This window comes from Eufriesea mexicana, unplaced genomic scaffold (genome assembly GCF_001483705.2).
Source record: "Eufriesea mexicana isolate 0111107269 unplaced genomic scaffold, ASM148370v2 scaffold1741, whole genome shotgun sequence".
Classification (NCBI taxonomy): Eukaryota; Metazoa; Arthropoda; class Insecta; order Hymenoptera; family Apidae; genus Eufriesea; species Eufriesea mexicana.
Genome location: NW_016909828.1, coordinates 492,183 through 508,342, shown reverse-complemented (window position 1 = coordinate 508,342; position 16,160 = coordinate 492,183). Strand labels below are relative to the sequence as shown.

General features: G+C 37.2%; 1 protein-coding gene across 1 annotated transcript in view; it reads right to left on the bottom strand.

Moving 5' to 3' along the window:
- The window catches only part of LOC108548585 (heparan sulfate 2-O-sulfotransferase pipe-like), a 102,642-nt gene extending 89,200 nt beyond the window's left edge, over window positions 1-13,442 (bottom strand). The window contains exon 1 of the mRNA XM_017901598.1: window positions 12,683-13,442. Coding sequence (XP_017757087.1) covers window positions 12,683-12,732 — 50 coding nt within the window. The 5' untranslated portion in view covers window positions 12,733-13,442. The remainder of the gene's footprint in view (window positions 1-12,682) is intronic.
- Window positions 13,443-16,160: the final 2,718 nt, after the last annotated feature.

Here is a 16,160-nt window from a genome sequence, read left to right as displayed (position 1 = left end):
AAATATTATATATTATATCTGAAAATAGATATCTATTATTTATAAATATTTATATACATATATTGCATAAAATATTGCAAATTGATATTCATTAGTACAATTTAATGTTTATATTATAACGAATATAAAATAACGAGTGCCGATATAATATTCAATATACATATTATTATATTATATCTGTAAATAAATTATACTATAGAATCTCGACAAGCTTTTGTTTTAAATGAGCCGTTCACTACACAAATCAATTAACTCCACTTTTTGAAAAATCTTGAATATAAAAAGTTATGATTATACCAAGTGCTTTGACACTGAAATTTTAAATAAAACTCTGAAATATAATTTAAATCTTAAATTTATTAAAATCTTAAATATAAAAAGTTATGACTATACCAAGTGCTTCGACACTTAAATTTAAGATTTTTCAAAAAGTGGAGTTAATTGATTTGTGCAGTAAACGGCCCAAATTATCAATTATGTCTAACCACATTTGTACCTATTTACTCCTATAATTTATAGAAAATACATTGCGTAATCGCGATTGTAACATCTATTGAAACAAGATAAATTGCTCTTAACAGCTGAGGTATAGCCTTCGGATAGACGTGGATGTAAGAACTAGATAAATAAGTAATCCAATGCCTCTGATCGCGGTCGCCATTACATAACTAATGATACTAAATATAAACCAATGCGTTATTTAGTAATACATTGCTCGATTACCCCGATTAAACTTGACAGTCGCGTTTTCTGCTCGAATCAACGAATAATGCGATAAACCGACGTTTTAAAATAATCTTCCTCTCCATCCACTGACAAAAGTCATGCTCAGATCGATCACGTGGGTCTTCCGGAACCCCACTTCTTCGTCTGTGACGCAAACTCATTGTCCACTTAGACCAGACGTACCCGGACTGTCACTCTGATTCAGCGAAATTTTAATTGTTCAATTTTTTATCGTCACGATAATGTCAAAGGTGAGCTACGCAAAGACTTCCTTTCAGTGTCTTAAAAAAGTTTCGACGTCAGCCACAAAAACGTATGAGAGAAGAGAAAACGCTCCTATAGAATCGAAATTCGTACTCGACATGTTCTTAAAGTAAGATTCGAGACATAAGACGTATTCTCAATTTTACATTATAGTACTATAAAACACGTAAAATAATATATTCCCAAAATTTATCGTAGGATGATTTTAATTACCATGTAATATTGGCTACAACAAACCCTTTTGCGTGATGATATCGTAGTATCTCAAGTTTTCCACTGCATGTACACGTAGCTTCACAGAAGTTGTTAAAAGAGTTATAACGCAAAGGAATAGCAGATCGCCCCTACTGAAATGAAGAGTTTACTTCACTATTTAATTTTACTACTACAAAAGTCACCCAGGGTTCGAAGGCCAGATCAGTCGGAAAAACCCTGGGCTGTACGTCAGGCCCTTAGCACAACCATATTTGATCATGTTGGCATTGAGGCATTAGAAAACGAGTGCAGTGCATGGTAGAAAGAAGAATATAAAAGAACAAGGACGTTTTAAGTCATGGAAGAGTTGTGGATTAAAGACTTGTCGAAGAGAGCAGAATTGTCAATACTGTAGAGATGGGATTGGAGGTGGTATATAGAATTATTTATTAATAATAAATTAGGCCCATAGCATAACTATACTTGATCATGCTGGGGCAGGCATTGGAAAACGAGTGCAGGGTGTGCATAGTGCAAAGAAGAATATGTAGGATTTTTTTTGACTTCCCCAGGCTAGAGGTCCCGTTAGCGTCTGGCGGCCAGACGAGCCTGGGGAAGTTGGGACCAGGCCATATGAGGTAGCCTCGCTCAGCCCCGGTTTTCCCCATTGTAAACCGGGAGTGACGCGTCCGTGGGCACCTCTCGGGAAGGGTCCCCGCGAGGGTGACACTTCGGAGAGCCTAACCTGAAGGAGGAATCCCTTCCACCCCAGAGCGTTACGTGGAGGGAGCTTTCTCCTCCTTCGGGGGAGGCTCTTGCCTTCTAGACGGGCTTAAAAGGGCCCGCTCTGGAAGATAGAGAAGAGTTTCGAGGGAGTCATTAGAGATTTGTGGTAGTCCTTGAGAGAGTTGAGACCGAGAGTGGTGATTGCGAGAGTTACGCGTTATTGAGAATCGAATAGAAAATACAGACTGCAATGAATTTGAGTATTCCGAGGTACTCTCCAGCAAGTAGAGACTGTGTGACTCTACAAATATAAAAGAACAAGGACGTTCTAAGTCATGGAAGAGTTGTGGATTAAAGAGTTGTCGAAGAGAGCAGAGTTGTCAATACTGTAGAGATAGGATTGGAGGAGGTATATAGAATTATTTATTAACCGTTTGAGTCCCAAGGGCTTTTGGAAGAAGTCGGTCGAAAAATCCCGAACAGCGCGATAACGCTTGCCTTAATCGAGTGCGAAGAAGTCCAAACGGCGCCAAAGCGCTTGTTTAATTTTATGTCGATAAATCCCAATCGTCGCGATAGCGCTTGTTGGTGCTATGTGACGTACGTGCATCAGCAAAGTTGAGCGGGCCACTTCGACTGAAGAGCGCGATCGCGCTGCTTGGGACTCAAACGGTTAATAATAAATTAGCAATGTGTGAGTGATGATGAAACACAGGAATCGTCTCTTTATACGAATCTATATCGATTCCCAACTTAAGACTACGCTCAACTTAACAACGCAATGACAACTCAGCCTGCAACAACTAACTGCTCACAACTAAGACTGTCTACTAAGAACTGCACCAAAGACTGCGTACAACGAACTGTGTCCAACGAACTGTCTTCCAATAACTGTAGGATCGCGTTGGGTGGATTGGTTAAAATAGCGTTATTTACTTCTTAATAGAATAAAATACGCCTGTACGTAGACTGACGGCTATGAAACAAGAGAGATTCGCTACAGGCACGCTCGACTTGGTCTTCTTACTTACATACTGGCACTCTCTTCAAGCCTGCCAAAAGACTCCTGGAGACTGAAGACTGACGGAGACTGCCTCGCCTGCGTCCTTGCACCCTTATTTAAACCATTCATCCTGTCATCCATACCCTGGTTTTCTTTCCCAATCATGCTCCTTTCCCGCGTAACCTCGGTGGGCCTAGTACTTCAACCACTCTGGACGCATCTCTAAACTTTCACTCGACTCTACCATAAATATTCTTTGCAGTCAATAATCTTGCACACGGTCACTTTCATTCTAAGCCCAGACACACTTGACATTCTTTCAGGGCCGTACTTATTCCAATCCTACATAACTGTGTATTAAGAACTGTCTCCAAAAGAACTGTATACTAATCACTTTTTTCCTTCTCTTATATTTTCCCCAACATGACCAAATATGTACCAAATACTACAATAGCGTAGTTGTCGAGTTGAGAGTTGTCGAAGTCAGTTACCAGAGTTGTTGTTGCTAATAATTGTGAGTTGTAATAGGAGAGTTGCTGCAGAAGTGTAGGTTAAGCGTTGTGATAAGTTACTCACATACTCTATCACTGTTAATTTATTATTAAACAAATATATACACCATCATCCAAATCGTTTCTACAATATATTAATATATTACGGATTAACAATTGTGAGTTGTAATAGGAGAGTTGCTGCAGAAGTGTAGGTTGAGCGTTGTGATAAGTTACTCACATACTCTATCACTGTTAATTTATTATTAAACAAATATATATACCATCATCCAAATCGTTTCTACAATATATTAATATATTACGGCATTATTTGTTTATTTACCAAGCATAAACTCCCTAGTCTGTGAAATATAGATGAAAATAAGGAATATAACGCGAGTACAAAAATAACCACGGTTATTACCAAAATTAACATAACTGATCATTCTATATATACAACTAGGGTACTCATATGCAAATCGGTGTGCATCGAAGATACGAAGAAAGTATTTCAATGATGGAACAAGAGCATAATACCAGATATTACACATATACTCGTCAGAAAAATAATCAGTAATACGATAATTGGAATACGTTGCTTCCTACAAACAGGAATTCTTATCACCAATCTCGAACGTGTTACCTGTCTTCGCATAAATACCTATTTTCCCCTATTATAATAGTTTAATCCGAGAAGCTTCTTCGTTGCCAGATAATTTTCTATAATTTTCGAAATTCGGAGGCAGTGGATCTATAATTTCTCGCGATTTTTCCAGTCGGGCCTGACTCTCTAATGACAACGGGGCGCAAAAGGAGACTAGAACGGGCTCGTGCCAAGATGCAAACGAGGCGAGAGAAGATCGCGGGTCGTTGGATGATTTAACGCGAAAGCACTTAGCCAGCGATCGTGACAGGTTGGAAAATGGTACCCGGCGAAACACACGCGAATGGTCAATGTCGTTGGAACGAATCGGTCCCGATCGAAAGTACAGACACGTCACGTTCGCCGAGCGAGTGAGAGTTCGCGGTAATAATGGCCCCGTAACATTGCTGCCTTTGGGAGCCATTACCCCGCGTGATACCGATACGCCACACACGACTTTCGATTCTCGTAAATGGCTAGGTTAATAAGAAACGTGGCTCTGCTCTCCTTAGACATGGTCGTTCACCCCGGGCATCGAAGAAGATACGAAAACGCAGTCTAATCCGTTACTTTTATCACGGCTCGATTCTTTCGTTTCTTGGCCGAGTCTTGTGAGTTCTTGGGGTCTCCGTCATGGATGGGTGATTGGGCGGGAAGGTTTCAGGTGTTGGGCGATAAGGATGATAGGGGTCGGTGGAAATGGGGTTATTCGAATGGATTTCGTTGTAAGAATGGTGAGCATTTATGGGGAAATTTTTTCCTTCATGATAAATGTAATATGTATGTAGTAGATGTATATATGTGAGTAAGTATGTGTATAATGGTATATAATAAAATTATGAAATTGGTTGGTTGACGATAAATGTAATGTGTGTAGTTGATGTATGTGAGTGAGTATGTGTATAATGATATTTAATAAAATTATGAAATTTTTTGGCTGATGATGAATGTAATATGTAGGTAGTGGATATAAATATGTGAGTAAGTATGTGTATAATGGTATATAATGAAATTATGGAATTGGTGGAATATATATAATATTGTATATAATATAATGATATGTACTAAAATTGCGAAGTCGAAGAGATTGTTTTGGATAAAAATTTGTATATTTATTGGGATTATTGGTGGGTAAATTATTGGGTAAGAAACCATGGTTTTATGATGTGTTAGAGTTGGGTTTTTGTGAAATTTTTAATTTAACGAGGATTTTTCAGATTTTTGTCAGAATTACTGAACTTTTGTTCTCCTATAGTAAAGCAGCCAAAAATTAAACTGATCTGCTGCTTTTCCTATAAATCTTGCATGCTTATACTTTGTAAGCTTTTTTAAAATACTTTTAATTATTTTGTTATCAGTAATTACAATTTATATAAAATTTGTATTATATATTATTAATAATAAATTTTATATTTTAGAAAAATTATCAATTTCCTATGTCGTATTTTATATTTCATATAAAAAATATTCCTAAACATATTTTTACTAGTTATGAATATTTTTTGAGGGAAATTATTAATTTCCTATGCTTGTACATCTTGCACAAAATATTTTCGAAAACTTTCCCATTAATATTAAATATTTTATTCTTATATGAAATATTTTTTAATATTCTTAAATTAATTACCAATATTTTTTCCTGTAAAGATAATTAATTTCCTGCGTTCCTAACACCTGCACGAAGCATTCCGTGTTTTCAAGGTAAAATATTCGAGGATAATAGGAATCAACAGTTACCCGAGAAATACATTTCAGATCCTAGAACGTTTCGTGGAACGAAAAAGCGCGCAATTAACCCAATTTGCCGGAAGAACGTAGACAGCAGACGGCTAATCGTTTCAAAAGTCACCATTCCACTTCGCTTTGATCGCTTTATTCGTTTCTCGGATCGGTGGAAAATTCTGCGTTTACAAAAAGTGGCAAAGACGAATCGATAGATGTTTAACGTGATAAATCTTAGCGGTGATTGAAGCTTAATAGCACTGTTTTGAAAGCAATTAACTTAATCTGTCTAATTGAAAGTGGCTAGAAGTGGACGTTCCAAAGGCAATTACGGAAAACGGTAGTTCTTTCGTGAGACACAGCCAGACAGGCTAAACGTTTTAAACGAGACTGACAATTCCAACGACAAGTGAAACGACTCTCGCGAAACTCGATTGTTCCAAACATCCCAGACGGTTTGTTATAAATCCATTCAAGTTTGACAGACAATACATCCGAATATTAGAACACCACATTATCTTATCAAGAAACTAGCGACGTGAGAATATATTATTTTTATTCCTTGTTTTAATAAATGAATTTAATTTCGCGTAATTATTAGATAGTACGATGATTCTTTATTATTATTTATTATTATTTATATAATTTTAATTTATTAGCACGAAATTTTTTATTTTTATTATTGGTAATAGATTTACAAAGAAATTCATGGTGTGATACTTTATGCTTCTTTACATTTTATTTCAGAAAATTTTGTTTCATGAAATTGTTAAAGGATATTGTGAAATTTAATTAATGAAGATATTCTGCAATTTTGTTATTAATGTTGGTAATAGAAGGTTATTATACTTGTTGAAAAAAGAGATTGTCTTTGTAAAAAGAAGTGTTTATACTGCTATGATGCCACAGGCAATTCGCATGAATAAACCAAAGATCGATGAAGAAATTTGGTCGAGGAAGAATGTCGAGGACTTTTGACCAATGATGCCATACTCTTTTATGACACTAAACTAGCCATTTAGCGTTTAATTTGTAGGCTTGTTTGCGTCGAATTCGAAAGGTGATACTTTCTTCACCTTTGCCTCGTTTTGCGGTTCCACGCTGAGTAATTGGTTTTTCCATCGCATTAAGTAAATTAGAATTCGAAAACCGAGGATAAAATATTTAATATCGCGTGACATTTTACTACCTCTTAAATTTTATTCTAGTATTACGTAGATAGAATTTCATAATTCCAAAGGACAGTAATTTCCGATCTTACAAGTCGACTTTTAACAACTCTCTTCGTTCCAGATCCCTAAATTTATGGAAAATTCTGAATTTTACATCTAACTTTTATCTTAAATGAAAAGAGACAAATTTTCCTAATTAACCCATTTGATAGACAATTTCATGCTTCACCCCCCTCCCCCTAAAGGAAAGAAAACAAATTTACCAATAATATAATAATTTATCCATCTAAAAATTTGCTATTTTCTAATACACTAGAGTGTCATTTCTATTTATTTTTTACTAAAAACAGATTATACCTAAATTTTTCTAATTAATCTAATTGATAGAAAATTTCACGTTACATTTCTTCCAACCAAAAAGAAATATAGGACAACAAATTTCTCCAAGAAAAAAGTAAATTGACCGATAATCTAGTAATCTACTCATCTGAAAATTGTCTATTTTCTAATACACTATAGTGCCATATCTATTTATTTTCTACCAATACCAGATTCTACCTAAATTTTTCGAACTGATCTTGCTGACAGAAAATTTCACGTTACATTTCTTCCAACTAAAAAGAAACGAAGGACAACAAATTTTTCTAATAAAAACAGTAAATTGACCAATGATTTAGTAATCTACCCATTTAAAAATTATCTATTTTCTAATACGCTATAGTGTCATGTCTGCTTATTTTCTACTAAAAACAGATTGTACCAAAATTTTTCTGACTGACCTCGTTGACAGAAAATTTCACGTTACATTTCTTCCAACTAAAAAGAAACGAAGGACAACAAATTTTTCTAATAAAAACAGTAAATTGGCCAATGATTTAGTAATCTACCCATTTAAAAATTATCTATTTTCTAATACGCTATAGTGTCATGTCTGCTTATTTTCTACTAAAAACAGATTGTACCAAAATTTTTCTGACTGACCTCGTTGACAGAAAATTTCACGTTACATTTCTTCCAACTAAAAAGAAACGAAGAACAACAAATTTTTCTAATAAAAACAGTAAATTGACCAATAATCTAGTAATCTACCGATCTAAAAATTCTCCACTTTCTAATACACTCTAGTCGTATTCCTACGTATTCTCTGGTAAAGCCAGATTATATCCTGTTCACCTTCACAGACGTCTCCAATTGCACGGATAAAAAGTATCTGTCGAAGGAACAGCTATTAAAGAGTTAACATTTCCCTTCATTGGAACGTCCACGGGATGAATAATACGGAACGGCGCTTCGGATATCCCAGGTACCATTCAGGAAGGTTGGACGTCGACAACGAGATCAAGTTGTCATGGTGTCCCGTCCGCGGAAGAAAATAATCGCGGATCTACAAAGGGCTGAAATGCACAAACGAATCGACCGTTCACGATTCCCCAACAATTCGCATTATTCCGATGTCCAATCAACGTGATGGATCGATTTGTTCGGCGCAGTTGCACGGACCTTGTTGGATAACCTTTAATCCATTACACCGTCCGTGCTCAGCCGGGTGATGCATCTAAACGTCATTTAGGAATGCCTCGATCCGTCTTTCCTCTTCGATGAAACTTTTCGAACAGTGGTTCGGGGTAATTATTCTACGCGAATCCATCGTGTAATGGATGAAGCTTTTCGCGTAAAGCCGTGGACGACATCGTGGGAAGATGGCTCGCCTCGAGTCGCTTCCGGTTGCATCCTTCACCGACTATACTAAACGCGTCGATTTTCCCAAAATTTTTCTTTTTTGGGGGATAAATAGGATAGATAGACGGTGTATCCTGAGAAACGGATTTAACGACGATCTAACGTTAAATTTTTACAAATTATGGAAAACTGGGAGAGAAAAAATTGGAACTTAGAATTTTGAGGACGTTATGATACAATTAGGAATATTTAGAAATGGAAATTTTTAGTGTTAACTGTAAGAAGATGTATCGATTAGGTAGATGGATAGATATATCTTGAGGAATGGATTTAATATCAGTCTACTGTTGAATTTTTTAGAGTCGTATGGAACTGGAGGAGAAAAATTAGAGTTTAGAATTTCAGGAACGTTACAATAAAACTTGAAACATTTGGAAATAGAAAAATTTTGTGTTAACACAGTTTCTATTTCCATTGGAAAATTAACCTGATCCTACTTTAATTAAATAAACATATTTGAATCTTCCAAAATACTATAATTAAATATACAATTATTTTTATTATAATCCTACAATTATATATTTAATTACAGTACTTTGGTAGTATTCATATTTTATTCTAGTATAGTAATTGTAAAATAATTCGATCCTCAATTTGAGGGTTGATATATCATTACTATATATCTATAATTGACTAACTGTAAGAGATTTCGGATTCTACATGTATGTTGAAAATTAAATACTTTTTACTACTCCATATTGTATCCTCTTAGATCCTCTCCCCCTTATGTCCTAACAACTAATATTAAATAACATCTACCGATTGTGATCATGACTATTTATTAGAAAAATGGTCACTCTACTTCACCGTCACCATGACCAACGCAAGTCAAATATCTTCATCACCACTTCCCATTCATCGAAGATTCAGAAACGATTTCTCCCCATGCCACCAAAAGACAAGACAAACGCCTGGCTCGAGAAGAAGAAGTCGAGGTCAACGTTACAAAATCGAAACCTAACGGAAAACGAGTATCGAACATCGCTCCTCTCACGCTAATCGACTACTGCGCCCCTAAACACATCCACAGGCACAAACATCGTAAAACCGACATTCCCATAAGGCCTGAGCGTGGCGATGCTCGACAAGAAAAATCATGGAATCGAATGAACCTCAATCAACCTTTCGATAAGAACCGATATCACCTGGACGTTTTTTCTCCCTCTATTAAATCGATCCCGCCCGTTAGCCACGAGAGACCCTTCGAGATAGCGTACACGGCGAAGAGCCATCCGAGTTGTTAATAATTCACCGGCTACCGTAGAAAAGAAACAGCGAGGCCTCCGACTATAAATCCAGCGCGTCCAAGCAAAGTAATAGCAAAAGGGACACGTATCTATTAACAGGAGTCCGTATTCGTTTGCTGAACCCGTCGGAATTCCGGGGTTAAGCATTTTAACGCGTCGAATGCCGTCTGATAAATCGATTTCAGACACGAGATCCCGGCTCTCACGCTTTGTGCAGGGACCAGCGCCGATTCATCAGCCGTTTTCTCGCTTCGTTTCTGATAGGGTTCAATTGAAACGCGTACGAACGCAACGGGATGCCGCAAAGATAAATATTCAATGGGTTATTGCCTGATTGCATCACCTAATAACGATTTGTCATAATTGCAGGGCTGTTACCGTTGCCGATACTCCGCTGACGAGTTGGGATGGAAGATCGGCTACGCGGGGCTGCAGGAATCTGTTACGGATCGGTTAGGGTGTTTAACCCTTTGCACTCGACGATTTTTTGGCTAGAGAAGAGTAGAAATTCAAAGATTCTCTGCTAAAAAACTGACAATACGTTTTTGGGCAGTAAATAAAGAATTGTATAATAATAGAATTGTAGAATTATTTGATTTCGATACCACGCACACTGTTACATTACATTAAATTTGATATATTAATTAATATCGATCTTCCAAATTTTATGAAATGGTGACTAAAGGTCACCTCTCGAGTGCAAAGGGTTAATAGGTGACTGAAGAATGATATGCAGGAAAGCTATCTTATTCCGATTTCTTTGATTTGATAAATGAAATTTTTGGCTTCCTTGTTTGTCATTCTGCGACTGTTTATTTTCTGTAGATATTGAAATTTTTTGGTATAGTATTGTAATTGGTATTGTAATTATTATTTTAATTGCTGCTATATTGCGTCGTATTTCACTTCTGATCTTTTTGCGAGGAAAGAGTAGAGTACGAAGGAATATTTTATAGGAAGTAAAAATGAAGAAGAATAATTTCGCGGAATTACCTAATTTTTCAGACGAATTTTAACAAAACGAAATAAATTTTATTTTTTCAGAAATTAAAAATTAAAGCAAAGATTTATTAAATTTACCTCCACAGACCGTGAAATTTTTCCATTTTGATAAACGACGAAAGGCATTTCTCGAAGGCGAAAATAAGCCATTCTCTGGTGAAGAGAAAAGTATGACAAAGTATGTCCGATTAACAAAATGACTGCAGTCGTTTCTATGGCACATTAGCGGAGTCTGTGGTATATGATATAGATTTTTCTAGCTTTTAGCTTCGAGCTCGTTAATTCTCCTATAAATAACGAGAAAATATCTTCCAAATGAACTTATCGCATGGATAACCATTGTCGATCTACTGGTAAACGAACAGTGACATACTAGACGTCTGGAGCAACAAACAGTTGAACCGAACCACTTGAGAGTAATCATGGTTACCGTTTCAACAATAAAACACAGGAAGTCGTACAATTGACGCCATATGTTGTGGTAAATTGAAGAGGTTGCTTTAAACAGATTTAACCATATGACGATATTTCGTTGAAATTTCTGTTTAAGTACATCAACAACTGATACCCAAATTTTAATACTATAATAACGATAAATAATTAGGAAGTACAACTAACAACCCCTCATCAAAATCCAACGATATACCACAGGCACTGAAACAACACCAAATAACAATGAAATCCTATCTACTCTTCATAACCAAACAAAAACTTCAAAATCCCTGAACAAACATACCCAACATCCTCAATCTAGATAACAAACAGTCGAGTCAACACAAAAGCTACCACCAATCTTCCCGTTTCCCACCAAATGCTCTCTCGTCTCTCTATCAACTGTTCTTCCAACCCCAAAATGTGCCATGATGACACTAGGAGCGTATGAGATTCAAAAAATATCAAATAGGGAATTTTTCTTGGGATCGGCACGGGATTTCAAAAATTTTCTCGACTGTATTATAGACAATAGAAGTGCACGAGATTTAAAAAATATCAAATAGGGAATTTTTCTTGGGATCAGGGCGGAATTTAAAAAATTTCCAGGCTTTCCCAAAATATCCGAAATCCCGAACTGTATTATAAACACCAGGGGTGAACAGATTTCAAAAAATGTCGGATCGGGAATTTTTCTTGGGATCAGAACGGGGTGTCACAAATGTCTTGGATTCCCCAAAATATTCGAGATTCTGGACTGTTACATAGACACTAGGAGTACACAGGTTTCGAAAAATGTCAGATTGGAAATTTTTCTTGGGATCGGGACGGAATTTAAAAAATTTCCAGGATTTCCCAAAATATCTGAAATCCGGAATTGTATTATAAACACAGGGTGAACAGATTTTAAAAAATATCAGATCGGTAATTTTTCTTGGGATCTGGACGAAATGTCAAAAGTATCTAGGATTTCCCAAAATATTCAAGATCCTAAACTGCTACATGAACACTGGGAGTATACGGGTTTAAAAAATTGTCAGATCACAAACTTTTCTTGGGATCGGAACGGGGTGTCAAACGTACCCAAGATTTCCCAAAATACCCGAGACCCCGAAAACGTGAAAAAACCTAAAAAATAACTGAAATTCCCGAAACGTCAAAAATCCCGAAAATATCCGAGATTCCGAGCCAAAATTTCCAAGACACAGCACACCCTGACAAGACGCAATCCTACAAAGGATCGTAGAAACCCGAAAGCAAACGTGGAACGAAGACACCTCGAGTACACGGATTAAAAGGAGGATCAGGTGAAAACTCACCTCTTCGGGACAAGCAGCCGCCTGTGCTTCCACGCGTTGTCGTTCAGCATCGTTCCTCTTCTTCTTCTCTCCACCCGGGCGAAGATCAATCGGGAACAATGCGCGGGCCCTTCGACGTCGATCGGATCCTCAGATCCGAGACGGTCGAACGCGACTCATGAAGCGGGAAGGAGCGTCGATCGGGCTCATGTACGTTCTTCCTTTCGACCGGTTAGCCGGATCCACGCCGCGTTATCGTTCCAATCGATCACTGGCAACTCTCAACGCCACCCTACCAGCCCTGATTCGATCGATCTGTTCGCACACGCGTTCCCAAGCGAGAACGTTTCCTCGCCCTCGTTAACTGTTCATGCTCGATCAACTAGTCCATTCAGACTGGTCTTCACTGTTGGATACGTGGTGGCTTATACGGTATCTCCGGTAGGTGGTAGGTGAGACTGGAGATCGGGTCGATCTCGGGTGCAGATTCTCGCGGCGTAACGCGCGGATTTGTCACGTGGACAGCGTGGAGATGTGTCATGCGAGTTTTCCAGGGGACTTTCAGTGACGGATGACGAAACGGAGACAGGTGAGAGTGCGACCCGGTGAGAGAAGGGTTGGAGCGGTACGCACGGTCGGCTGGCTGGTCAGCACGCGACTGACTAGCAGGAATATTCCGCGCGAGAACACTGCTCGTCAACGAGGAGACGACACGCGATACGCTCTGCTCCGCGCCCGCTCCGTTACTCAGCCCGCTCGTAATGCGATTCTACTCCACATTCGCCGTGCCGCCGCCGTCGCCCTCCCCACCGACCTCTTTCGCCACGAGAAAGGCGCCACTTTCCTGGAAGATCGCCGGTGCAAAAAGGTGCTCGACCCCGAACTTGCCTGCCACGAGAGAGATCCGGCAGACTGCACAGTTTTCGATCAACTTCCTGCCTCCATTCCCTTTTTTTTCCAACTTTTTCTCAGGAAGTTTCGGCCGCGGATGAGGCTCAGTCGCTGATTTTCTTTCCAACGCTTTTTCACAAACGATGTGTAATTCCTTTTCTTCTTCCTTTCGAGCTTTGCAAGATTTTCGTAGTTGAAGTGGTTGAAGAAAATTGGTGATCCATTTTAAAATCTTTGACAAGAGCTAGTTGTTCGTCTTGAAATTGTCAGTGGAACATGATGGAACATGATTTTATAATATTTGAAGAAAATTTGGTAATTTATTTTTGAAAACGTTGGTCGTACGACGAGTACGAGTGATGGGTCGAAATTTCATAGTTGTTAAGGAAAAATGCTTTTTGACAAACGATGTGTAATTCCTTTTGTTAGTCCTTTTGTGCTTTGCAAGATTTTCGTAGTTGAAGTGGTTGAGGAAAATTGAGGATCGATTTTAAAAATCTTTGGCAGAAGATTGTAGTTCGTCTTGAAATTGTCTTGAAGAACGTGGTTGAAATTTTTTTGAAACTTTTCGTGAGGATTTTGTGACTCTATCGACACTTCCTTTTGAAAAGAAAAGAATTTATCGTATCTTCTATAATGTTTGATGAAAATTTGATAATTTATTTTCGAAAAGGTTTATCGTACAAGGAGGATGAGTCGAGATTTCATAGTTGTGGAAGAAAATTGGTGATCCATTTTAAAATCTTTGACAAGAGCTAGTTGTTCGTCTTGAAATTGTCAGTGGAACATGATGGAACATGATTTTATAATATTTGAAGAAAATTTGGTAATTTATTTTTGAAAACGTTGGTCGTACGACGAGTACGAGTGATGGGTCGAAATTTCATAGTTGTTAAGGAAAAATGCTTTTTGACAAACGATGTGTAATTCCTTTTGTTAGTCCTTTTGTGCTTTGCAAGATTTTCGTAGTTGAAGTGGTTGAGGAAAATTGAGGATCGATTTTAAAAATCTTTGGCAGAAGATTGTAGTTCGTCTTGAAATTGTCTTGAAGAACGTGGTTGAAATTTTTTTGAAACTTTTCGTGAGGATTTTGTGACTCTATCGACACTTCCTTTTGAAAAGAAAAGAATTTATCGTATCTTCTATAATGTTTGATGAAAATTTGATAATTTATTTTCGAAAAGGTTTATCGTACAAGGAGGATGAGTCGAGATTTCATAGTTGTGGAAGAAAATTGGTGATCCATTTTAAAATCTTTGACAAGAGCTAGTTGTTCGTCTTGAAATTGTCAGTGGAACATGATGGAACATGATTTTATAATATTTGAAGAAAATTTGGTAATTTATTTTCGAAATGGTTTGTCGTACGACGAGTACGAGTGATGGATCGAAATTTCATAGTTGTTAAGGAAAAATGCTTTTTGACAAACGATGTGTTATTCCTTTCGTTATTCCTTTTGTGCTTTGCAAGATTTTCGTAGTTGAAGTGGTTGAAGAAAATTAGTAATCCATTTTAAAATCTTTAGCAAAAGCTAGTAGTTTGTCTTGAAATCTTTGGTGGAACATGATTGTACGATGTGGTAGAGTGATGACGATCAAAATTTGATAGTTGCTGAAGAAAATTGGTGATTCCTTTTAAAATCTTTGGTAAAAGTGTAATAATTCGTCTTGAAATTGTTGATGAAACATGATATAATCTTTTTCGAAATTTTTCTTGAAAATTTCGTGACCCTTTCAAGAATTCCTGGCATTTCAAATCTTCTAAAAATATTTGTCAGAGATTTGGTAATTTATTTCCAAAGAGGTACGTCGCTCGTTTAACAATGAGCGATGAGTCGAAATCCGATAGTTAGTTAGGAAATGATTTATGGAGATTTGATGGCTGGTTTTGAAGTGGCTCGTAAAATTTTGGTTGCACCCTTCGGAAATGGTTCGTGCAAATTTCGTGGCTTGCTTCGAAACGGTCGCTGTAAATTTCGAGTTTTGTTTTCGTTTGAAAGGGACTGGCACTTAGAGTTGGACGATGATAACGTGTTCGGTAGGTGTAGTTTCGGAGTGCTTCAAAGTTCCATTGAATATGACGTTCCGTTGAAACGAACTTGGTACTTAGCGCTGAAGGTGTGGTAGAATGATGATCATCTGGACTTCCGGTTTATCTGCACTTTCGACTACGTGAACTTTAATTTCTCCGTGATAAATCGCTCGATCCGAGAAAGCCCTAATTTCCGAATTTTGTATCAATTCCATTTCTGTTTTCGTAATAATTGATTTAAATTAGAGTTCGTTACTTTTTATCCCAAAATAGTGTCGGTAATTATTACGTTATTACCGATTTGTATCGCAACCAAATACTGTGATAATTGGCATTCTCTCGCCTTAATTTGAAAATTAAAATCGACAAAATTTAGAAAAAAAATCGATTTAATTTAAAATCTATAATGATTAATTAACGACCAAAGATACAGTATGGAATAATAAAGGATTGATTTCTAACCTGGAAAAAATTGGAGCGTGTCTGTTTCTATGATTCATGTGAAGGGGTATCTGAATCGCTCGAATTAGACATATACGATACTCGAATTGCTAACTTGTAAATTAAGTACATGGAT